The sequence below is a fragment of the Crocodylus porosus genome, unplaced genomic scaffold (genome assembly GCF_001723895.1).
Source record: "Crocodylus porosus isolate Cpor-Errol unplaced genomic scaffold, CroPor_comp1, whole genome shotgun sequence".
NCBI lineage: Eukaryota > Metazoa > Chordata > Crocodylia > Crocodylidae > Crocodylus > Crocodylus porosus.
Genome location: NW_017728909.1, coordinates 68,378,557 through 68,401,765, shown reverse-complemented (window position 1 = coordinate 68,401,765; position 23,209 = coordinate 68,378,557). Strand labels below are relative to the sequence as shown.

Below are 23,209 nucleotides of genomic sequence, written 5' to 3'. Positions count from 1 at the left end.
ACTGGTAGAAGCATAAAGCAGAAGTAAAAGTCCAAGTATCTAAGGTATAAATTTAAATCAGTTTAGCAGCTTGGTTAGTGCCGCAGAAGCAATATGACACAAATTATACTTTCTGCTTAGTAAAACCTGGGGGAAGAAAGAAGTTTGAAGAAATAGCGGAAAAATAATAATAAATGTGGTCATTTGGCCTTTAAACTTCATGGATCAGTCTCCTCTTCTACTTGTCTTTACACTTTAAATTAATTTCTTGGCTTGAACTCTGTTCTTTGTGCCTATAACATAGTTAAACAAGGGACTTCCACAAGAAGCAATAAACTGCTGTGTGCTGAGTAAACTCTGGAGTAATACCTGTGTCTGATACGATTTAAAATTGGTTTACTTAAAGGAAAATGGAAAGTTACATATTTTTCCCCCCTTTGAAGATAACTGTTTGAAAAAGTTCCCAGTAGGCAACCTGTTTTGTGCTCTATTTCCACCCCCACTGTTGCTGCCCTCTAGCATTAACACCTGTTAAGAGTTAGGAGAGTTTCGGAAGTCTTGTACCAAGGAGCTATGGACACCACTGAAAATGGTGCAAGACACCACAAACAGATGTTGTTTTTGCACTTGGCTGTTTTTCCAGGCATTTTTCAAATTAATTCAAATTAACTTCCCACTGGATAAGGCACACCATTTGTCTTACAGACTAACTTGGGGATCCTTCTCTTTCCAACTGGAGTCAGAATTACAAAATATAAACTCTATCTAGGAGCAGCTTCTTACTTAGAAACAAAGCATAAGTTGCCTTCTTAAAGCTTTGTTGTTTATGATGCAGACAGGAGGCCCAAATGAAACAGTGAACTGGGCCCAGGTAGTTCTTCAAGCTTATTTACTTTATCAGACATGAGCAGTACATTTTCAAACACAGGATTACACCAATGATCTGCTATGCACTGAGAAAAAACAAAGTGAGAGACAATCACCTGCTGCAGAAGTTATTCTCAACATCCTGAATGGAATAGAGAATGATGCAGAAGGAAAGAAAGTATCATAGAACTGGAATGGACCTTGAGGATCTACTAATTCACAGATACCAGATTTTCTGTTCCTAAAGCATCCTACAGAGAGGTAATTCCAGCCTTTTCTTGAACCTCCAGTGAAGATTTCACAGCTTCTCAAGGCAACTTATTCCACTGTCTTACTCTTGTAACATTTCAGAAGTTTTTTTCTTTAGATTTGATCTAAATCTACTTTTTGTTGCAATTTAAATTCTACTGTGCCATGTTCTAAGGCAGAGCAGAATCATCATTTCAATGCCAGCCTTTCAAATATTTGAAAATTGCTATCATGCTTCCCCGTAATCAACTTTTCTCCAAACTAAACATACCTACTACCAACAAAAAGGGTCATCATACAACTTGCTTTCCAATCTGCTCAGCATCTTTCTATACTTCTAAATATAACTGCAAGTATAACTGCAACTGTTTTCTGAAAGCATTAATAAATATCAAATTTTCCTCTACTACTCCAATTCTTTTTAGATTGTTTGTCCTACTTCAGGGAACAGGATGCTGATAGATACTTTGCTTACATGCATTCATGTCTAAGAATGCTTTATAGTATTTTTTATGAAGAAATTTGGGGTTGGATCATCAACTAGTCTACCTGCTCCTGAAAATATATCCTTACATCTAAGAACCGCATCTTTTTATTTCACTGCAGAATATTTATGAAAGCTAGGGAGATGCTTTATTGTGCAGACTCGAGTCAAATTTTCAGCAACTGCTCTATGGGAGCATGCAAAATTTGCCAATGTGATTATGAATATTGGCTGAAAACGCTACCATGATTATGTACGTCCACTCAAAAAATAAAAACACCTCCACAATTGTACACAGTCTTTCTCTAGCTGTGATTATTAATAAGAAAAAAAAACTCTTTAAAGAGCTAACGTTGTAGTAATTATTGTGTGACATCCTTATATAAAACTCTGAATGTTGGTTTCAAGCCATGTATTTATTTTTATTTATAGAGTTTTGAATGTGGACACAGCAATTTAAAAACGCCCAGAAAGAAAACATCTTTGTCTGGGGCAGCTTAAAATAGGCTTTCATCAAACAGGATATGGGATACACAGTATGGGGGACTTCTGATGTTCTTTCTTTGATTTAGTACAAGCCAAGAAAACTTCATAGTTGAAATTCATTTTAATTTGTATTATGGTATTTGAACAATATTGAGTAAGCACAGTTTAGTGTTTGCTAAGAAGGCATATATCCACATTATACTCCTAAGTAGAAGCACTATTTTTACACTTTAGTATACCATGGTGATATAAAAATCAGAACTTTAGTCCTTCTTTTAAACCAGCGAGTGCTAACCTTTTTTGCAGGTGTGCCATAATTAGCTCTGCAACTTCCCAGAGCACCACTCTGATTCCTTTCTCTTACCTGACCTGCTGTGCAGCTTTCTGCTACCTGCCCTGTGCTCCCTGATCAAACTAGTGCTCTACTTTCTGCTCCCTCTCCTATCTGCCACTGTGCTACGTGGCCCCTTCCCAGTCTACTGTGTGTCACACAGAGAAGCTGCCCATGCCACTTGCAGCACCCAGGCTGTAGGTTGCCCACCTCTGTCTTAAACTAAAGAATGACACATTTCCTATTTTCCCAAAGACCTCATTTTCATGGCAACATAAAAAGACTAATGTGCAGAGTCTGTTGGACCTCAGACAACTCCCACCTGGAAATGTCACATATAGTTTCATTAGGTGAGTGGTGACAGGGGAACTATTAAGGAACAAGATGAAAGATTTCAACAGAATACAAGATAAAAATCAGCCTCAGCCTCATGATTGTTAGCATTCACTTTAGATATGTGAAGGAGCTCAATATCAGCACATTCAGCTGCTTACAGAGCAATACTCTACCTTTCTGACTGGAACAAAAGTGTCAATAATTTCTCCAGTGGAAAAGTTCATCACAAACCCTTGCACAGGTTCTACGTCTCCAGGGTATGACTTTCCATTAACTGCAAATAGCAGACCACCTGAAACACAAACATTTCATATTCTTTAACAACTTATAGATGGTAAATTATGTTCCTCTATTTACAACTGAGCTTAATTTTAACAAGACAGACAAGAAATGAGCGCCTCAAAGAGAAAGAATCAGAAGCAGCCATGGAAGAAGACGAGCTCCAGACACACCAAAATATTTATTTAAGTGGTTAGGTGTGGGAGCTGTGTAATCTAATGGAAGAGTGCTCTTGTGGAGCATCTGAAACGGTCAGGCTCAGAATGAATTAGGGCAGGGGTAGCTGACCTGCACTATGGGTTGTCATAAGTGGCATGGGCAGCCTTTGTCTGGCACACGACAGATCAGGGAGGGGACAGGCAGCACAGCAGCAGATGGAGTAAAACGTGCAAAATACAGCAAGAGATCAGGCAAGAGATCAGGCAGGGGTAGAGTTGGGAACAGGAAGCAAAGCAGCAAATCAGGCAAAGGAAGGGGGTCAGAGTGGCACATGTGGACGGTATAGGGCTAATTTGTGGCGGGCCTGTCAAAAAGGCTGGCCACCACTGAATTGGATGAGCAGGGCAGGAGATATCAAAAGACTACATGAGTTGAAAGAAAATTCAAAACCAGATCAAAAGTGAGTGGTATTGGTGTCATTTATAAGCAGTTCAATGCAAACAAAACGAGTCTCATTTTCATGCCTTCTACTTCATAATTTTATCATAAAAACCAAGACACAAAACACACGACACTGCTGCCTCAGCAACTGGGCGCGTCTGTCTGGACCATTAGGGATAAGACACAATTTGGTATCCTGTGTGAGGTCATTTAGCCAACCCCCTGCACAGATGCCAAAATTTATAATGGCTGATCGGCCACTTCAAAGAGTGCTATGCATTTGATGTCCTTGCTTTCTACTGTGTTCAAGAAAAACAAATGGTGCCTCCGCCCTTGTCTAGAACTCTGGCAGTTCTGAATACGAGAACTGCCTCTTCCTGGGCAACACTTTACAAACAGGAAGAACTGCTGTTTTGTAAATGGGGGGTTCCTTCCCCGCATTCTCTCTTTCTTCTGCTTCCCCATTCTGTGTTCTTGCTTTTATTCTTCTCCCTGGTCGCTCCGGATTTTAAAAAAAGAAGGTCTTACTTCCTTCTCAGTTATGTGCCTCTAACTACCATCTTCTCTGTTTCTGTCTTATTCCTCCTTCTATTTCTAGATACAACTCTCTCCCCCAGACTGAGATATATCCAGATTTAAAACTTTAATAAGCTGTTAAAAAACATAAGAATGTGTTACTTGTGTGTGTTACTCCGGTGAGAACTTCTAAGCAGCAGAACGTGTGTGATACCTATATGACTTCATACAAAAGGGGAAATATTTTCTTTGAGTGACATTCAAGTACAGCTCCAGTTTGAATATTCCTCAACTCTAGTTCTAGTTCTGAACTTCACCCTGATAATGGCTCTCTCTCTCCTCCTCTTTTTCAGAACCTACTTTTTAAAAACAGAAAAACTGCCAGCTACTATTATATCCTCTGATCTTCTAGGTGTTCATTAAGCAATTTATCACTTATTTCCCTGATTTGGAAACTTTTTTTTCTTTCCTGTTGCTTTCCTAATGAACAATTGCTGGAATGAACAATTTAAAAATTAGTTACCAATGTTTTATAGTTTATAGTTACTTAAGCACAGCAAAAAGGTTGCTCTAGTTGTTGCCCTTGTTGACAAATAATACATTGAAGAACACTAATTTCTTCTTCTTTTCTCAAGAATGGGATGGTATGATAGTTTTGTTTTTGTTTTTTTTACAAAACACAATAGTTCTAAGATATTCCACCAAATTAAACCATGTCTTGAAATGGAACAAATATTTAGCTTGTCATGTGATATACTCCTTCTTAATAAAAGAATAAAGTGCATCCTTATATCAAGCTATTAAGCAGATATATAAAATTGGGAAAAAATGAGAAGTCATTACCTGGAACATATGAAACTGCAAATAATTCTCTTCCAAATGATTTGTGCTTGATTTCTTTTGTGAATTCTCCAGTTTCTAACCTAAAACACTGAATTCTTCCATTTTCTCTGTCTGCTACACACAGCTGAGCGAAGTCTGGTATCAGTGCTAAGCTATGAGGGATAAGGAACTGGCCAGATTTGGGTGTACCTGAAGAAGTCTCTGAAACAGAAAAATATCCAGTAAATTTTAACACAGATATAAATATATGGCTAGAAATAGTCATTTTCCACAATTACATTTGTTATCCTGACAATTCTTATACCAAGGGGGAAACCAGTCACATATATATGACTAGTGGCTTCTTCAAAAAAGTCTGACAAAGAATAGAAGTCCATGTAATAAGAAATTTAATTATTTTTTCCTGGAATTAATGAGACTAAAGTTAAAACCTTAAATCTTTATTTAAGGAAAAAACCTTGTATTTACAAAAATCAATATTTTATTGAAAAACTATGTTTATTAGTTTCTTTGTAACATACATATACTTTTTTCCTTCTACTTTTTAAGAGGACACAAATATAAAATATCTATATGTCAGTGTCTAGAATGCCATATAATGTAATTTAAAAGATAACAATAAGGGCCCAATTCTCTACCAGGATCTATTAACAAGCTTGCAATAGAAATAAACAACAGTAACAATCATATCAGTCTTGTATATGCTCTATTTCCTAATCTGTGATGACAGTAATCTCAGCTAAGCATCATGGGTGCAGATGGAAGCGACAATTTTCACTCAAGCTGGCCACAGAAAACAGTTTATAGCTGTAGCCAAACACAAGTGCACAGCTGCAGACAGCTTCAAAAATGGCCAATCTAGTGAAAATCAGACCCCTCATTGCATAAGAGGTCAGATGACGATGGTTCAAAACAGAGCATCTTCCGTAATTTCTGTCTGCGCTGCTTGCCATCCTGTTGCTGTTTTGAAAACAGGATGGGGGAAAGGGAGTGGAGGGAGTTTGATCTGGGGAGGGTTTCAGCCCCTGGTGGAGGGTAGAACAGGTGTACTGGAGCCCCCCTGAGGTGGAGGGGCTCCAACTGATCCATCCCACTGTCCACTGCTGACTAGGGGAACCCCTAAAATGAGTTCCCTTTTCCCCCCCTCCCATTTTGAACATTTTGGAGCTTTGCATGGAGCATGGGCCATTGCTAGGGGAAAACAGGCTGCAGGCGTGCAGCTACCAGCTAAATTTCTCCCCCACTGGAACCAACAGTAACCTTTTATTCATTTCAGGGCGTCCAGAATGTTTCCTGCAAAATGTTCTCAGTTACAGCACTTCTGTCTGTTCCCCAGGGGCATTTATAAATGTGCCCTGGGCAGGGTGAGGGGGGCCGCACTTTAATTAGAGTGGCTTCAAGAGCCACTCTAATTAAAGTGCCTGGAGGGTCACACATATCAGCATCCGTGCACTGAAAAATGGTGGCGGGGGCATTTAACTAAAGCTCATTCAACAAACTTTAGTTAAAGCACGCCGGCTGTCATTTTTCATGTTGGGGAGGCTGATACACATGACCCTGGAGAGTCTGTTGGAGTGTGGTAATTACCATGCTCCAGCACACTTGATTAATTGAGTCTGCTTTGACACATTATAATTATAACCTGTCGGAGCAGCCTCTCTGCACGTGTATAGGTGCCTCAGGAGGGTTAGTCAATACCTTCACCCCACTGCATGATGAACATTCCATTTGGAGAGAACTGAACGATCCGACTGTTGCAGTAGCCATCAGAAACATAAATGGTGCCAGTGATTGGATCCACAGCCACATCAGTGGGCTGACAGAAGTGATTTTTGTCATTGCCTGGTTGCAAAGCCATTCCCAGAGTCAACAAGGGAGCCTTATCATGTGCTCCCAACTTGAAAACCTTTTAGAGTAATAGAAAAGAGTAAAGTTTCAACTTATAAAATGCAGCATGTAATACAAAGATTCATATAACTGTAATTGTATATAGAAAATACATAAACCTGCCTTATGGAAAAACATATGAAAAACTAGGATTCAAATGCATCAGTCCTATTATGAAATCTCTTACCAAGTTTGTATAGATTTTGACTGTGGAAAATTTCTGCATAAGCTCTAAATCCTCACTTATTGCACCAAAAAACCAGCTGAAGTCTTAGGGTTTCATTATACTGGGAAGTTGACCAGGAAAGCTATGAAGTCACTTCTATTCTGGAATTGAAGTGTCCACATAAATAATTATTTCAGAATAACTCAATCCATTATAGCTATGCTGGCTGCTTTCACAGTACAGACAATCTCTCAGGCTGTGTCCAGATAAGCGTGGCCATGCCGTATGTGGTGCTGCAGACACACCTGTGGTGCTACATATTGCACATTCACTGTGCTGCAAGGTAGTAGCCTGGGGGAGGTAGGGGGTTAACACCAGGAGATCGTGGGATCAATAAAACCTGTGCAAAAAAAAAAGCAGGGTGATACATGTGGGGACAGCGTGGACTGCCCAAAACTGGAGCCTGGCCAGCCAGAGCCATGCTCCAGCTGCCATCCAGTCTCCATGCGTTAGGATTGCCATTGCTGCAGCCCCAGGAGGCTCCCAGAACCATAGGTAAGGCTGCTGGGGCCAGCCCAATGCTGGCTCCAGCCTCCCCTACACCACCCAGGGTAACCTAATGCCACCAGAGGATGCATGGCGCAGGCGTTCCCCATAGACAAGTAGCAGCAGCACAAGGTGTGCTGCTGCTTCTTGTCCCCTGGGAAACAAAAGTCCATGCTCATGTGGACATTACTGTTTATCCTAACTGCCACAGAAAAACTTGGTAATCTTAAGGAAAATGTACAGATTCAAGAAAGTTTTAAGATAACAATGTTACTATAATATTTCTAGAAGAGCAATACACATACCTGATGGAGAGCTACATCTGTGACCCAGTAGTAACCATCTTTGTCTATACTCAAGCCATGTGGTAAATAAAATCTGCAACAAATTTAAAAGAACTATATTAAAGATATGAGGTGATCTATGGTTCTGCTATGATATGTTATATATCTGTTTTCTGCATTGGTGCCTAATTTTCTTCTGAGAATAACTGAAGATTTTGCTCAATATCTATAATAGCGGTGTCAAACATACGGCATGCAGGCTGGATGAGCTCCACTGAGCTGGCTTATCTGGCCCATGGGGTTTCTCACAGACTGGATCACCCATGTCTGTGGGCTGGATATGGCCCATGGGGTGCACTATCATGGCTGTCAGAGCCCCTGTGATGGTGGTGATTATTTCCACAGTTCCTGAAGCTGCTGTTTCAGCACAACTGCTGAACCCATGGAGTTAACAGTTTGCCTCCCTTCCTCCCTACACTTGCCACCAAAATAGGGTCTTTGTCACCCCTGGCAATTAAGATCAGCAACAGAGGAAAAGGGTGGGGAGGGAAGACAGTGGCGTTAATTCCCTGAATTCTGGAGTCATACTGAAACAGTGGCTCCAGCAGTCATGGGGATTAACACTGCTGCTGGCAGGTCATTTGGCTTGTGGAAAGGCCTAGAGTCTGGATCCAACCCATGGGTTAAACAGTCAGTTTTCAGGAGGGAGGAAGGTCAAAAATGGCATCCCACAAAGATCTGTGCGCTGAACCTGATTTTATTAAAAATTTTCATAGATAATCTGGAGCGCACAGTGAAACCTCTAACTTTGCAGACGATACTAAATCATTCCAAATAGTCAAATCCCAAGCTGATAAAAAGGAGCTGCAGAAAGATTTCACAAAGCTAAGTGACTGGGCAAAAAAAAGCAGATGAACCTCAGCGGCAGTAAGGGCAAGGTAATGCAAATAGAAAAAAATAACCTCAATTATGCACACATATTGGTGTGTTCTGAACTATCTGCTACAATTCAGGAAAGAGACCTTAGAGTCACTGCAGAAAGTTCCTTAAAAGCATCAGTTTAATGCACAGCCGTGACCAAAAAAGCCAATAAAATGTTAGGCATTATTAAGAATGGAACTGAAAACAAAATGGAAAACTACCAGGCAACTATCTAAATCCATGGTCTGCCCACATCTTGAATACTGTGTACAGTTTTGGTCCGCATTTAAAAAAAGGATGCAGAAGAAATAGAAAAACTACAGAGACAGGCAACCAAGATGATCAGGGATATGAAGCATGCAACATAAATCTTTTGTGCCATATCTAAAGAGATTAAAAAGGCTAGGACTCTTCAGTCTGGAAACAAGGACCAGGGAGGATACAACAGAGGCCCCAGAATACTAAAACCACGGGGTAACCACTGAAATAAGCAGGAAACAGGTTTAAAACTAACAAGAGAAAATACTTTTTATAGAGTGCATGGTTAACTTGTGGAACTCACTACCAGGGGTATGCAAAACAGGCTGTATTCGATTCAGTTTCGACTGGAATCGGGGGACAGTGATTTGATTTGTTGATTCAGATCACTGTCCCCGCTTCGATTCAGCTGAATCCAAATCTGAAGATTCAGCGCCGATTTGGAGAATCAGCGATTTGGCCATAGACACAGCTTTAAATGTTTTTTCTATATACCTTGAGGTACCAGGTGTGGCTTGTGAATGCTGTGATGCTGGAACAGATGGAGCATCCCACAGGAGTGCAGGGTGGTGAACGCAGAAGTGGCACTGCCAAGCATGCTGGCCCTTCACTCCCCTGGTTTGGTGATTGGCTGCAGGGGGACCCCAAGTGCCCCCTGAGACCCAGGAAGCACCAGTCTCCAAGCCAGAGAGGCATGGGGGGGAGGGGAAGGGCTCAGCATGCTCCGCGGCAGACCCAGGAGTGGACTGGAAGTACTTTTGGTCCACTTCCAGGTCTGCTGCCAAGAGGACTGAAGACCAATGCTCCAATGCTCCTGTGGGATGCTCCATCCGCTCCACCTTCTCAGCGTTCACAAGCTGCCTGGTACCTTGAGGTACGTAGAAAAAACATTTAAAGCTGTGTCTATGTCTGAATCGTCAAACCTTTCCGAATCTCTCTGAATCGATTTGGAGATTAAAGGGTCTCCTCATTTGATTTGGATTCAGAGATTCAGCCACTGAATCAGGCCAAATCTCTGCCAAATCAAATCAGTGACCAAAGCTTCGCACAGCTCTACTCACTGCCCACAGGAGGTTGCAGACAACAGATGAAAGGATGTTGATTGTTAGAGAGTAACAGTTTAGAGGCATCGTTAGTTAGTTACCGGTTGTTGGCAATAATTATTGATTTTTTTTTAGATGACTTGACTGAGAAATTGACTGGATGTGACACAAGCCTTTGAAAATGCAGATTAGAAGGGCTCAGACTCCTCAGGAAGAAAGTGCAAAAAATATCAATAGAAGTAAATAAAACTTACAAATTTTTCCCTGTAGAATGAAGTACTGCCGCATTACTTGGGTCTATTACAAGAATTGTGTTCTGTTCAATTGGTCCAAGTCCTCTTTGTTGATAAACAAATCTACTGTCAAAAGAGCTATGCAAATATATCAAAAGACAAAATGAATACATTATAAATTTCAGTTCACAAGCAAAGTTACATATGATTAATCAGTTTTGTATTCCAATTAAAGTGAAAATGTTGGTTTTGCACATCTCTTACACTACCTACATTTTTTATAATTTTGAATGCCAGTTGTTACCTATGTGCTGGGAGAAAAGTCTCTCTCTTGATACAAAAAGAACGTACAGCTGTTCAAGGGATTTGTTGCAGAAGAAAACTGGTTCTTCCCAAGAGTTAGACTGGACACTTACCAGTAAGATCTTTCTCCAAATCCAAGCTGAATGACTATACACTTCTCTCAGGTATGGAGAACACCCAATATCCCACAGTCCTCTGCTCTGCTCCCAGGGACAGGAAGGGAATGAAAGGACTGGCTTCCTCTCAGCCACCCGGGGTGAGCTATCAGAGAGTTCTATAGGGACCCTGCCCTGAAAAATCTGTACCCTACCCCTGATAATCACCACACTGGCAGATGGAGGGCACTCTCCTATGGAAGGAACCCTCCCAACATGGGTTTCTGCTGCAGGAGTATGCCCCACATTCCCCAACACTCCTATGAAAGACCACAGGGTTTCTATAGGAGTGTTGGTGGAAGGGGAAATGCAAAGAGCTGAGGTTGTTCTCTTGCAGCAGGAGGCAGGAAGATTCCCACCAGAGGATAATGAGCCCCATACTGCCAATTCTGATTAGCAGGATGTGAAGGGCCTTCTCCTAAGGCTGGACCCTGTGCTGGACTGTCTGTGACAATTTCTGCTTTTCAACAGCTGCCAACTGCCAATTAACAGCCTACCCATTCCCAGGAGAGACAACAGGTTATCAATTAAATGGACTTCCCTAAAGGCAATGACTATAAGGGTGAAGGATATTCATGTATTCGCTTCTTTGAACAAACAAGCAGAGGGTAGCCAAGAAACTGTTTTAAACCTGAATTGTTAAAAAATACAAAACTACATAAATCTCATAAAAGTTTCTATTTATTTATCCAGTACTTAAGCCTATATTTTACATTGCTTTTCAGCAAATGTTGGGCAGAAAAGTATGACATACATGTCCTTATCTCTCCACCACTAAACCACACACAACTGTAAATGCATACAAAATGCATTTGAAAACAATTTAATTCTACTATCAAATTGAAACTCAGGATTTTGAAAACTAAGATTTATTGAATTAATACACTTGCATATGCTTAACCAAGGGCAAAAATGACTTTAGCAGTTTCTCTACATATTCTGAAGTAGCCCTTGTATTATTTTGTAACCTCCTATGATGTTCATTAGCACACTTCAGCCTTTCTGGCCATTTGGGTGCAGCTGTCTCCTTTTGGGTCAACAGCCTGTCTTCCAGTCAGATACCTCAAAAGGTCCCCAAGGATTCTTTCCTGCCATGTCTTGTTGGTACTGGTTATCGTTGGGAGGATGTTTTTAAATCCTGCCTCCCCTGCTTCCATCCTTTGGCACTGTAGCCTGGACTCCTGTTTCAGGGCTCCGCCTCCCCTACACCCTGCCTTGTGCCAACCAGAGATGTTGCTCCTTGGCCGCAGCTCAGACAAAGTCTGCTCACCACAGTAAGGGCCTTAGCCCTTATATAGTCACAGTCTGGTTTGGACAGCATACTATCCTGTTTCAGGCCTCACATCAGCTTGGTTTATCTTCCTATTTGCCCCTGGATGCCTTACTCCCAGGTGTGCTCCCTTTGTTCCCAGTATCGACTCATAGTGTCTGACTGTTTTTTTCCTTTCTCTCTCTCCCTAGGCTCACCACTGTTCCACTCCACACTGGCTGCATCCAGTATCCAAGGTCTTGTCCCAGGTAAGAGTTCAGGCTCTGCCAAGCCAGCTTTGTTCAGGCATTCCTCCTCCTGGGGTTGCCGCCACTCGCCCCTGTCAGGGCCGTTATATGACTCCAGATGCTCTGGGACTTCTGAAGGAACCACTTCTGGTCCTCCCTGAAGACTGGCTGGTAGGGTTTTTACTCCCCACTCCAAGGGCCAGCCAGCGAACCAGGGTCAGCAGGCTGCCATAAAAGTGTGTAGTCACTTCAGTTTTTCTCCCTCTGGTCTCGGTGCAACTCATCTTCCTGCGGCAGCCTCTTCCCCTCCGCACCTTTGATCCTCAGCAATGTCTCATTGGCTTCGTGCCTCTCTTTGCTTCTGGCCACAAGGTAAGTCTTGGTTTGTGGTGGCGTCCCTGCCACACATTCCAATTTTTTATAAAAAGTGCTCGGCATTCAAAGGAAACCAGACACTAACGAAATGCATGTAAGCATAAGTCTTTCAAACAAAACTTAAATCTAATTAAGTGCAGAAAATGTAATTTCATTTTCAACTAAAATGTCTGAACACATGATACACTTGAATTCTCCCATTTTCTTCCTTTTTTTTTTTAAAGTCTCTTTGAGATCAATCCAATTATGATCAAGGAATGTTGGTAAATAGGGACATGCTTTACAGAAAAAGACATGGCTGTGAATAAAGCTATAAATACTTTATACAATACAGTAGTAGCAGCACAACTCCTTCATAACATTAAATATTTTATAGACTTAGAATTTTTGATTTGGGTAAGTGATAGACTACTTAAGTTTGTTCCATTTCCATTGATTACTTAGTTAATTTGTTTATTAAGTTTATGACAAACCACAAATAGAAAACCTTTAAGATTATATTCTCCTGACATTAAAATATGCATCATGTGATTCATATTACCATAATATAGGTTTTATTTTTTGAAACATATAAATAATTCCTTCCTTGCTCTTCTGAACAATGATGGGCAAAGTGGCAGAGCCTAGGACATTCATCTACTCTGTTATGTGCTTCAATGACTACTTCTAATAGTTTCAGTTTGAATAGCAAGTACTTTAATACAACAGAAAAAAGCTCTTTATAATAACTGTACAGAGGAGCACTAACAGGAATTTGATTCTTTGATGGAAAAAAAAGTACTAAAAGTTATCTTATTTGCGGAAGGAACATGGGAGCAATTCATAAACTGAAACTAAGTTACAGTGTTTGCACTGTAGAACTACATTAAGCTGCCTAGGTTTAATGTTCTAAAGCAGACTAGGCTTGCATTATAAGCAGCACAGACCTTTCACTAAGTTGCATTGCGTTGTATGAGAATCCTACTGTTTTATGGCATATATTAATAAAACATGAAGACATTTTGTGCACTGGTTCTTTTTACAGTAGAGCACTCATTTGGAAAAAACCCCCCCAAAATGACCAAGTCCCAGAATTCATCAAAATTTATGGTTTTTTGGAGGATGGAAAATTCAATTACTGACTTTGCATATTTCTATCTAATCATATTAGCTTCCATCTATACATATTAGCTTAGGTAAGGCTAATATCAGTTTTACTTTGCTGCAACCAAGAACAGTGAAACAGGAAAGAAATCCAAACAATTTCCATTATTGGAATGATTAAAAATTTAAAGATATTTATATCTCTGCTACCTCCTAACATAGTGATCTTAGTAACGAAAGTCTGTACAAGGCATTCTCCACTATCTGTGTACTTCAGGGATGGGCAAAATACTGTCCATGGTCTGGATCCAGCCCATAGAGGGTTCCTACCCAGCCCAAGTGCAGGGGCAGCCCAAGCCGCAGTGCTTGCCCAGGCACACAGCCAGGCTGGGGCAGCACGGCTTCCAAATTCCATTTCCCAGAAGCCCAGGCAGCAATGGCGGCTCCTTCTGGCTGTCTTTGCCACCAGACCCACCCTGCTGCCCAGGCACTCCAGCACATCTGCCCCACATCCACTGCCAGAGGCAGGATCTGTGCAGGCAGGGAGATCAGCCAGATGGCTGGAATGGAGCTGAAGGCTGGCAGGGAGCAGTGTTTGGGAGCAGAATGGTTAGGAGAGGCCAGAGAAACCCCAGGATCTTGGTGTGGTGACAACTCAAGGACAAGGCACAGCCACAATGCACTGGGTACGAATCCTGCAGAACTGGGGCTCTGCCTTGGCCTTGGCTCCATACTGTCACTCTCCCAAGATCCCGTGGTCTTCATGGAAACTGGCCAAGCACCACACGGGCAGTACACTCCTCTGGGTAGACACAATTGGGGCACCCTGCCTGCAGAGCTCCCAGCCAGTCTCTACAGAGACCCCAGAATCTTGGGGAGGGGCCACAGCATGGGGCCAAGCCGTGGCCGAGCCGCAATCTGTTCCCTGCATGCCCCTGCCCACGGAACCAGCACGTGTCACAGGAACGTGTAGGCAGCGATTGCGGCCCTGCGCTGTAACCGCCTTGCAACACTACCTTTGCCTGCCCCTCCTGCTCCTGAACACCACTTCTAGCCCACCCGTGGCCCCATCCCACATAAGGAGTTTTGGGGAATTGCTGTGTGGAGGGGAGGGGTGCTCACCTGGCCTGTGATACTTTAATACAACTCTTTATGTCACCCGCAGGCCCAAATAATTGTCCACACCTGGTCTACCTAGTGGAGCTGAAGGGGAAGACGAAGAATCATAGGGCAAAGCATTCACAGACTGACCTGTATCTTTTTCCATGTCACAACACGTGGAAGAAAGCAGTGAAATCAAACTAGCCAAAGGAAAAACAATTGGGAGAATCCAACCATCCCCCATACTATAGAAATGGGCAGCCCATCAGCTCTTGAAGCTCTAGAAGTGGGTATGCAAAAAGCTTCTCTAGTTCTGGGTTGTAGCGGTGTTTGTTTTAGTTTCCCCATTCCACAGGTTTTCTAAAAACTGAAGGCCAAATTTAATTTGGTACCATAGGCACTTAAATCAGACAGACAGAATTTAACTACCTAAATTCCAAAGAGCGATTCAAATTGGTCTTATGCCAATTGCCACAATATACAATCAGCCTCTAATGTTGTAAGATACCTGGGATGCACAGCTGCAAGCAACCCCTGTGAATTCTCACAGCTGTGCCCCAATCCAGGGCATGTGTCTGCAAATGGCAGAGCCTGGGTCCCTGATGATACTAACCTCAACAGCTTGTAGCTATTGTGCTGCAGGATTACACCCCTGAAGCCCCAGGAGAGGCAGGGCTTTGCCAATGAAGTGGATCAGCTGTTCCAGGACTCAAGGATGATGTCTTATTATACTGTAAAAGCCCTGACAGCAGGTACTGGAACTGTAGTTAGGCAAAAGGTATACATAGCCCCCATCCATTTTGGGATGGCTCTCCTTACACATACTTGGGGCATGCTTAGGATTCAGTGCTTCTCTAAGAACTTAGAGTTTAGCTGTCTCCCAGTACTAATATTAATTGCAATAGAATTCAAGGCAACAAATAAGTACCTAGGTGCTCCAAGCTCAAGAAGCCCAGTGTAGAGAACACTGAAGTCCAACATGCAAGTTTCTTATGACATTAGAGGCTGATTATATAATGTGGTAGATTCAGAGGAATCTCCCTTCAGAGGAATTCTTGTGGCACACCATAAGCAAACAGTGGTACTCTCATTTAAAGTGTCAAACTGTGACTATCTTTGGTTGCATCAATATTTTTGGGCATCTGGAGCATGACAACAGCTTGGACATCTGTTTGCTCATACCTTGTGCTGTCACAACAATTTTTATGGCGGTCCAAGGGCAACATCTGTTTCCATCCTTATTGCACTTTATAATAAAGAGAGCAAACCACAGCAAACTGAACATCAGGACTACCCTCACCTACCAGACTGCCCTACCCACTAGACTGCAGAAGCATGCTCCCTCTTCCCTGCTATCCTTCTAACACCACTGGGTGCCCAACTTCAGCAAAAGGAGAGGAAATGTCTTAGCAGCTTATCCTATAACCTGGTCATTAGGGCACTATTGGAAAATCACTGATCTAGACTTAAATCTCCTCAGAGTAAGCAGACTTAAAACCCAGGTAAATTGCTCTAACCATTAAAATACCGAGCAAAGGGCTTGCAGCACCATCTCTATTATGTACCTATTGTCAGAAGTGGGATTAGGAGTTAAGTATTCTGTATTTCATGTGACATCATTGTTGGATGCCTATTCACTAGAGAAGTGCCCAAGTTTTAGGCCTTTCAATGCCTAAGGGTAGACACCAATGGAGCCAATTTGAATCTAGCTTTGAATACATTTAAAGTAAGACATCACTGTTCTGGGCTGATGCTAACAGTCAGCTGATTGTTGGCATCTACTGGGTCAGCCCCTGGTCCGGAGAGACATGCTACCTATTCAATTAAGGTCCCCTACAAACTGGCGGCAATGACATTTATGACACCATAAACTGGCCGAACACATGTGGCACACTGCAATTCGTGGTGTGATTAACACATTAATCGTACCATACATGTAACATCTGCAAGGACTCACAATGGAGGGCATATAACCAACATCAAGTTTCTGTATATAACTACCATATGTCAGGTATCCAGGTTGTAGCCGTATTGGTCTAGGGGCAAAAGGAATCAAAACTCATGGTATAGGTGATAGCTTTTATTAGACCAACTAGATTTCTGCAAAAACATTTTTTCCTTTAATTGCAAGCTTTCAGGCACAAACCCCCTTCATCAGGCATAGGAGAAAAGATTGTAAAAGTTCTCCTAGGTAGAAATGAAAATTCATATTTCATAGGAGAGTTAAAGGTTGCAACTAAACAAATTAAAAAAGCTTGCAATTAAAGAATTAATTATTATTGTTATTACTGCAAAAATCCAGTTGGTCTAATAGAATCTATCACCTCTGATTCCTTTTACCTCTAGACCAATATGGCACAAGCTGGATATCTGACTCATGGAAGATACCAAATTTTAGCTGATTTTTTTAATGAAATCTTCATAAGTTTACAGGAAGGGAACAAGCTTTACCACCTGAAAACTGAGATCCTGCACCTGCCTTTATTCAAGGTAATGTGCATCATCATAGAGCTCAAAGATACCTGACTACATAAGAAATTCCTGCCCAGAAGAGCATTCCATCTTTTTACTCTTCTGTGAAATATGAAACACCCTAGCCAGAAGGAAATATGACTACATCCTGCTTGCCACCGAACAACTGAGAGGTAAACAGGCTATTCCAACATTTCTCTGAGCCTAACCTACATAAAATGAACTGTTCTAAACAGATTTTACCACACCTTTAACTCTCCTATGAAATATGAACTTTAATTTCTACCAAAGAGAACTTTTACTATCTTTTCTCCTATGCGTGATGAAGTGTGTTTGTGCCTGAAAGCTTGCAATTAAAGAAAAAATGTTTTTGCAAAAATCTAGTTTCTCTAATAAAAGATATCACCTCTAACACGAGTAATGAATATAGCTACCACTCTTTTAAACCTGTACTGTGGTTCTGAGACTGAATGGTCTTCACAGCAGAATGTGCAGTGTGAAAAAAGATACCTTCTTTTCCTAACTAAAAAGATGTACTGAAAAGCTTGTGCTATCACTTACTTTGGGGTTCTTTTTTAAACTATACTTTTCTCCACCATGTTTAAGTAATCACATCTCTTTACTCTGCCCGTTTCCTTTCACATTCCCACTTAAATGGGGAAGAGCCAATATAATCAAGTATATGCTGCCTACATTGGCAATTATTTATCAACAAAACCATGTCTTCAAATGTTAGGAAGGCATTTGACAATTGATCTGTAGTTATACCAGAAGCTCTTATCCTTAGCTGCTGTTGTATCTTTGGTCTCTGGGTGGATGTATCATAATTGGCAGATTTTCAAACCACAAGTTTTAGAAGTGAAATGAAGTGAGTCACACCAATACCAAATCTGTCGGTTTATTCTGAAATGTCTTTGATTCACTTCTTTCTTCAGTGACACAAAGAATAGGATTTTATCCATGTGTGGGAGGAGAAATAAAAATACTCAGATCAATAAAAGCTCTCAGTGGGAGCCTGAACAACACAACCTATAGCATGTACCACTTTTTCAAATAAAATGCTGTATAGATAAACATGGTTAAGATAGAAAGATCACTTTGAAATAATACAAGAAGTTTACAATTTCCTTTTTATCCATCAGGTTATCTGGTTAAAACATACTGGTTTTCATTAAAAAAAATACAAAAAGATTGCTCTTTTTGTGCAGAGGACAGGGAACAGCTGTTTCAAGCACTGATGCCTATAAAATAATCTATAAAATACAACCTTTGAGAGACTGTTGTGATAAACTAAAATTCCCAACAGATGAAACAGATACTCCTAACCATCATGTTTATGTGCATGGAAAACAGATCCTTTGTAAGATATGTTCAATAAACCATATTTTATAGATGTACTGCATTTCCTTTCTGCTCCCTGAATGCTTTAGAGTTTATGCCAATAGCTTTCAAAAGTAAAATAAAAACAGAAGACAAAATCAAGACAGTACACCAGCACATGGTCCTTCTACGCTGTTTGACAATATCTTTTTGAAGTAAGAATGTTACCTGACTCATTACTGACTAATTACTCCCCCTAATATTTGCAAGAATTTAGTTTATGCACCAGTATCAGTTTTAATATAACCCTCTACAGACAAAATTCTTCTCTAAGGTAGACAATGAGGCCAAAATCAATTTAATTCATGCATGCTCAGCAAAAGATAAGAGTTTGGTACTAAGGAAGAAGGGTAGAATATTCAAGAAGCACATAAGTAATTAATCAATGCTAGTCCAATTGAAAGTCAAAACCACTTAGGTGCTTTTGAAAACCCCAGTCAATGTATTAACAAGCCAGTAACTGAATACATGCCGAGTTGTATTGTCCACATGCACGCTCTTACTAAGGAGTTTCTCTCTCACCCTGAGTTTCAGCTGAAGACTTTTTTTTAGCCTTAGCAGTACCTGGAGAGTATGCTCTAGTCCAACCCCTTCTCATGCCCCCACAGCCAGGTGGATTAAGAATAGTATGCATTTCCTGCTTCTGAGTTTCCTCTCAACTACAGAGGCCATGGGTACACTATCTTCTTTCTCCTTCATACAGGGGCAGGGCTAGAGAATGAGATCACACTTAAGGTACTGCTATGGCAAAAATGTCTCCAGTCAAAATTCAGGATGAGACCCACCTACTAGTGAGAATGTGTATGTGGACAATCACTTGGAGGAAAAGTACTTGTTACAACATATCAGATGGAAATATCACTCTATAAAAAGTTCTTATTTTGGAACTTCATTCCCTCTCCCTCTCAAACACTAAATAGTACAAAAGTGGTAATTGTAAGAGTTTGAAGTTTTATGGGACAATATTGAAAGATATTTACATTTTATCAAATTAGAAGATCAAAATTTGTTTACAGAAAGTACCATGTTATGCACTAATTTTCTTTTATTGTAAAAATCTAGTAATTTCAGAGTCTCATATCTGCTATTAACCAGCTACCTCCTTCTCTGCAAGCAAATCTAAGCCTAGGTCTATTTGCTTAAGCCTCTAAAAACAAAAAGTGGCTAAATTCTTTATGATCATATGAAAATAGGGCTGCTAAAGTCACAGAGTCCACCCCTCTATTCAAGGTAGGATCATCCCCGACTAAACCATCCCTGCCAAATATCCATGTAACCCGCTTTTCAAAATTTCCAGGGGTGGAGATTCCACAACTTTTCTAGGTAGCCTTGTCCAATGTTTGGCCACCCTCATAATCAGAGTCAATACCCTGTCTAAAAGAAAATACATTCAGCACACAGCATAAGATAATTATCCACTTACTTTTCATCCCATACATGATCACCCCTATGGAAGATAACTAGGTTATATTCAGGGTCCAGGGCCAATCCAGAAACCTGGCCTAGTTTAATGTTTATTCCAGGCCAGTCTACCACCTCTTCTATGTGGAAATCTAAAAAATAATAAAAACAATCATGAAGTATATTTATGTGAAAACATGAAACCAGGAGAAAATTCACAATGTTATGATGCAAGAATTAGCAGAGATTTTATGTTTATTTATTTACATGCAGTATTTCCATGAAACATGTTCCAATTTGACTGCAAGCAGTAATTTTCTGATGAAAAAATATAATTCATGCATAAGCATTGGCATCTTGATCTACATAGGATGACAGAAAATATGTGAACCTACTTTGGACTTTATTCTTTTCTCCATCTTAATATGCTACATATGCACAGAATATGAATTTATCATCAACTGTGTATGCACACACTATAGTATGGTTTAAGAGACTGAATTAAATACATATAATCAGCAAAGTGAGTATCTATTATTAACATATCAATCATTTTATTAAAATTTTTTTAAAAATGTCAATTTGATTCTGACTGGCTTGGTATCAAAGATGGCTGATCCAAAACAATCACAGTCAAAGTCTGTGTTTTTCAAAGAGCAACAAAAACAGATGAAGAGCAAACCCTGTTTTCCCCAATGCACAAAGAAGAAACCTGAACAAATTATTAACACCATGCACGTTGCCTCTGTGTACTTTCAGAGGGTAAAAACCTCCCATTATCCTATGTAATATATGTATCTCAAGTTAGCATATTACATTGTCTGAAGTAATTTATATACCAAAGAGCAAGTAGCTAAAAGGAAGGGCAAGCAGAAGGGCAATGAAGAAAGGAATTTCTGTCAACTCATTTAATTTCTTTATTTCTGAGAACAGAAATTCCTGCTAATTTTTGGATAACCCAAAACCTGATTTTCACACAATGAATCAAAAGCACTGTATTTAGCAAGAGAGTAACTCTGAAAATTGGAATCAGTCTCTTTGTGAAGTCATTTCTCATCCTGCTGCTATATAAAAAGATTATTAAATAATTATAGTATTATGTCTAAGTTTGTTTACGATTCACAAATGTTTGCTTTTTACCTCAATTTGTTCATAGTAGGATATAGTGTTTGTTCTACCCTAAGGATTTTAATTTTGGGGGGAAAAGATGTTATCAATAGTGGTCAGTGAGTGATGCCAAAAATGTTTATGGTTTGAACAGAAGAAAATAGTTCAGAAATCTTCCCAAAAATCCTTGTATCCCCACCTACCCATTTAAACACTCTTCGTTGTTTACATTGCTCATCCCCATTCAGGATGGAGTTACAGTGTACTACACTAATGCTAGTGACTATTAACTTAATTTGTCATTTGGCTTGCCTTCTCTGCAGTATTAGCTCAAGATGCAACTCAACTACTGGCCTTTACCAGTCTACTGTACACACACACAACCATTCTGCTCAAGATAAGTTGTACCTAAAACTCCAGCTATATTGAACATAAGAACAGCCATTCACTGGGTCATACCATAGCTCCGTCTTGCCCAGTATTCTATATCACACAGTGGCAGATAGTGAATGCTGAAAGGGAGTCAACAAGGTATGACTTTCCCCCTGTTCCTCTCCCACTTATCCTCCAGCGTTTAAGGTCTAGGAATTTTTTAACTACAGGCTGTGAATCAGGTCATGTAGTAATAAAGGGCGTCTTGGTTACTCTAAGCTGCTAATTCAAAAGCTCTTCAGAAACAGATTCTCACTCATGAAGTGCTGACTTGCTAACTTGTGAAGAATTAATATGAGTACAGAATTAATATGAGTACAGATAACTCAAGCTACTAATTCAGAGGAAACAAGCCCATCGTGATTCATTGTCTTCCAGTAACATTAAACCATTATAGCTGTGCTTTTTTAAATCCCTTGATATGTTTTTAATTTGTAATGTAACTATGTGTATCATTATACCTGTTGCAATAAGTTGCAGTGGTTTTGTTACCTAACTCAGGGCTAAGTCCCTGAAGTAAGGCAATGAAGTTTTCTCTGTGCAGACGCTGCTGCTCTGGCTTCTAGAGGTAAGAGAGTAGGATCAAGAATGCTTTTGTTCTTGCAGTGGTGTTGGAGAGAGATTGTAGCTGTGATGGTCTGGGAAATGTGTGAAACATATGCACTTTGATGCTCAGTACTGATTATTCTAATTCTCGCATATTGCAGCCAATATAATGTATTAAGAAACCCATTAAAGAAATGTGATTTCTATATATGAACAGCTAGCTTTGGAAAGACTTGAATTTTTTTAAATGTATATTGTAGTGAAAAATGGAGTAGGAGATCTTGAAAGTGTATTCATTCTAGAGCTTCTAAAGAAGAAACATCATGAGGTGTAGAAACAAGAGGAAATTTGCAAGGTCATTTGTTTGCACTGGTTACTTTTTATTTGCAGCAATGCAATGCTAAACCAGAAAAAATCATCACATAAATACTTTTAAAACATAAGTTCCATGGGTATTGAAACAGTTCCATGTTTAGGTTTGAAGTGAAAAACATTACATCAAAAAAACTTAAAACCCAGGTTCTTCTCTCCATGGCAGTGTTACATATTCTATTTCTCTTGTAACAAAACAGCAAATTTCAAACGTTTGTATTTTATTTAATAAAAACGGTTTAATGACAATTATCCAGGAAGCAACATCATGGTGTACTGGAAGTTTCTGTATTCATAGATTGCTAAGGGCTGGAAGGGATCTTGCAGATCATCAGGTCCAGCCCCCCTGCTCTAGACAGAAAGACAACTGGGGTTAGGTGACCCCAGCAAGATGACTCTCTAGTTTCCTCCTGAAAACCTCCAGAGCAGCTGCCTGCACCACCTCTGGAGGGAGTTTATTCCACAGTCTGGGCACCTTGACTGTGAAGGAGTTTTTCCTGGTATTAAGCCTGAAGCGGCCTTCCAGGAGTTTGTATCCATTGGTCCTGGTCTTCCCCGGGGGTGCCAACATGTACAGTTGTTCACCAAGCTCCTGATGCACTCCTCTGATATAGTAATAAGTCACTATCAAGTCCCCTCTCAACCTTCTCTTCGTTAGGCTAAAGCAGCCCAGGTCC

At 40.4% G+C, this 23,209-nt stretch overlaps 1 protein-coding gene across 9 annotated transcripts in view; it reads right to left on the bottom strand.

Moving 5' to 3' along the window:
- Nucleotides 1–23,209, bottom strand: part of PAM (peptidylglycine alpha-amidating monooxygenase) — a 263,686-nt gene that overhangs the window by 13,621 nt on the left and 226,856 nt on the right. For all 9 annotated transcript variants that reach the window (XM_019532420.1, XM_019532427.1, XM_019532419.1 and 6 more), the window contains 6 exons: nucleotides 20,098–20,227; nucleotides 10,330–10,446; nucleotides 7,875–7,947; nucleotides 6,669–6,876; nucleotides 4,971–5,171; nucleotides 2,906–3,024 (listed from right to left, as the gene is read on the bottom strand). In XM_019532420.1, coding sequence (XP_019387965.1) covers nucleotides 2,906–3,024; nucleotides 4,971–5,171; nucleotides 6,669–6,876; nucleotides 7,875–7,947; nucleotides 10,330–10,446; nucleotides 20,098–20,227 — 848 coding nt within the window. The remainder of the gene's footprint in view (nucleotides 1–2,905; nucleotides 3,025–4,970; nucleotides 5,172–6,668; nucleotides 6,877–7,874; nucleotides 7,948–10,329; nucleotides 10,447–20,097; nucleotides 20,228–23,209) is intronic.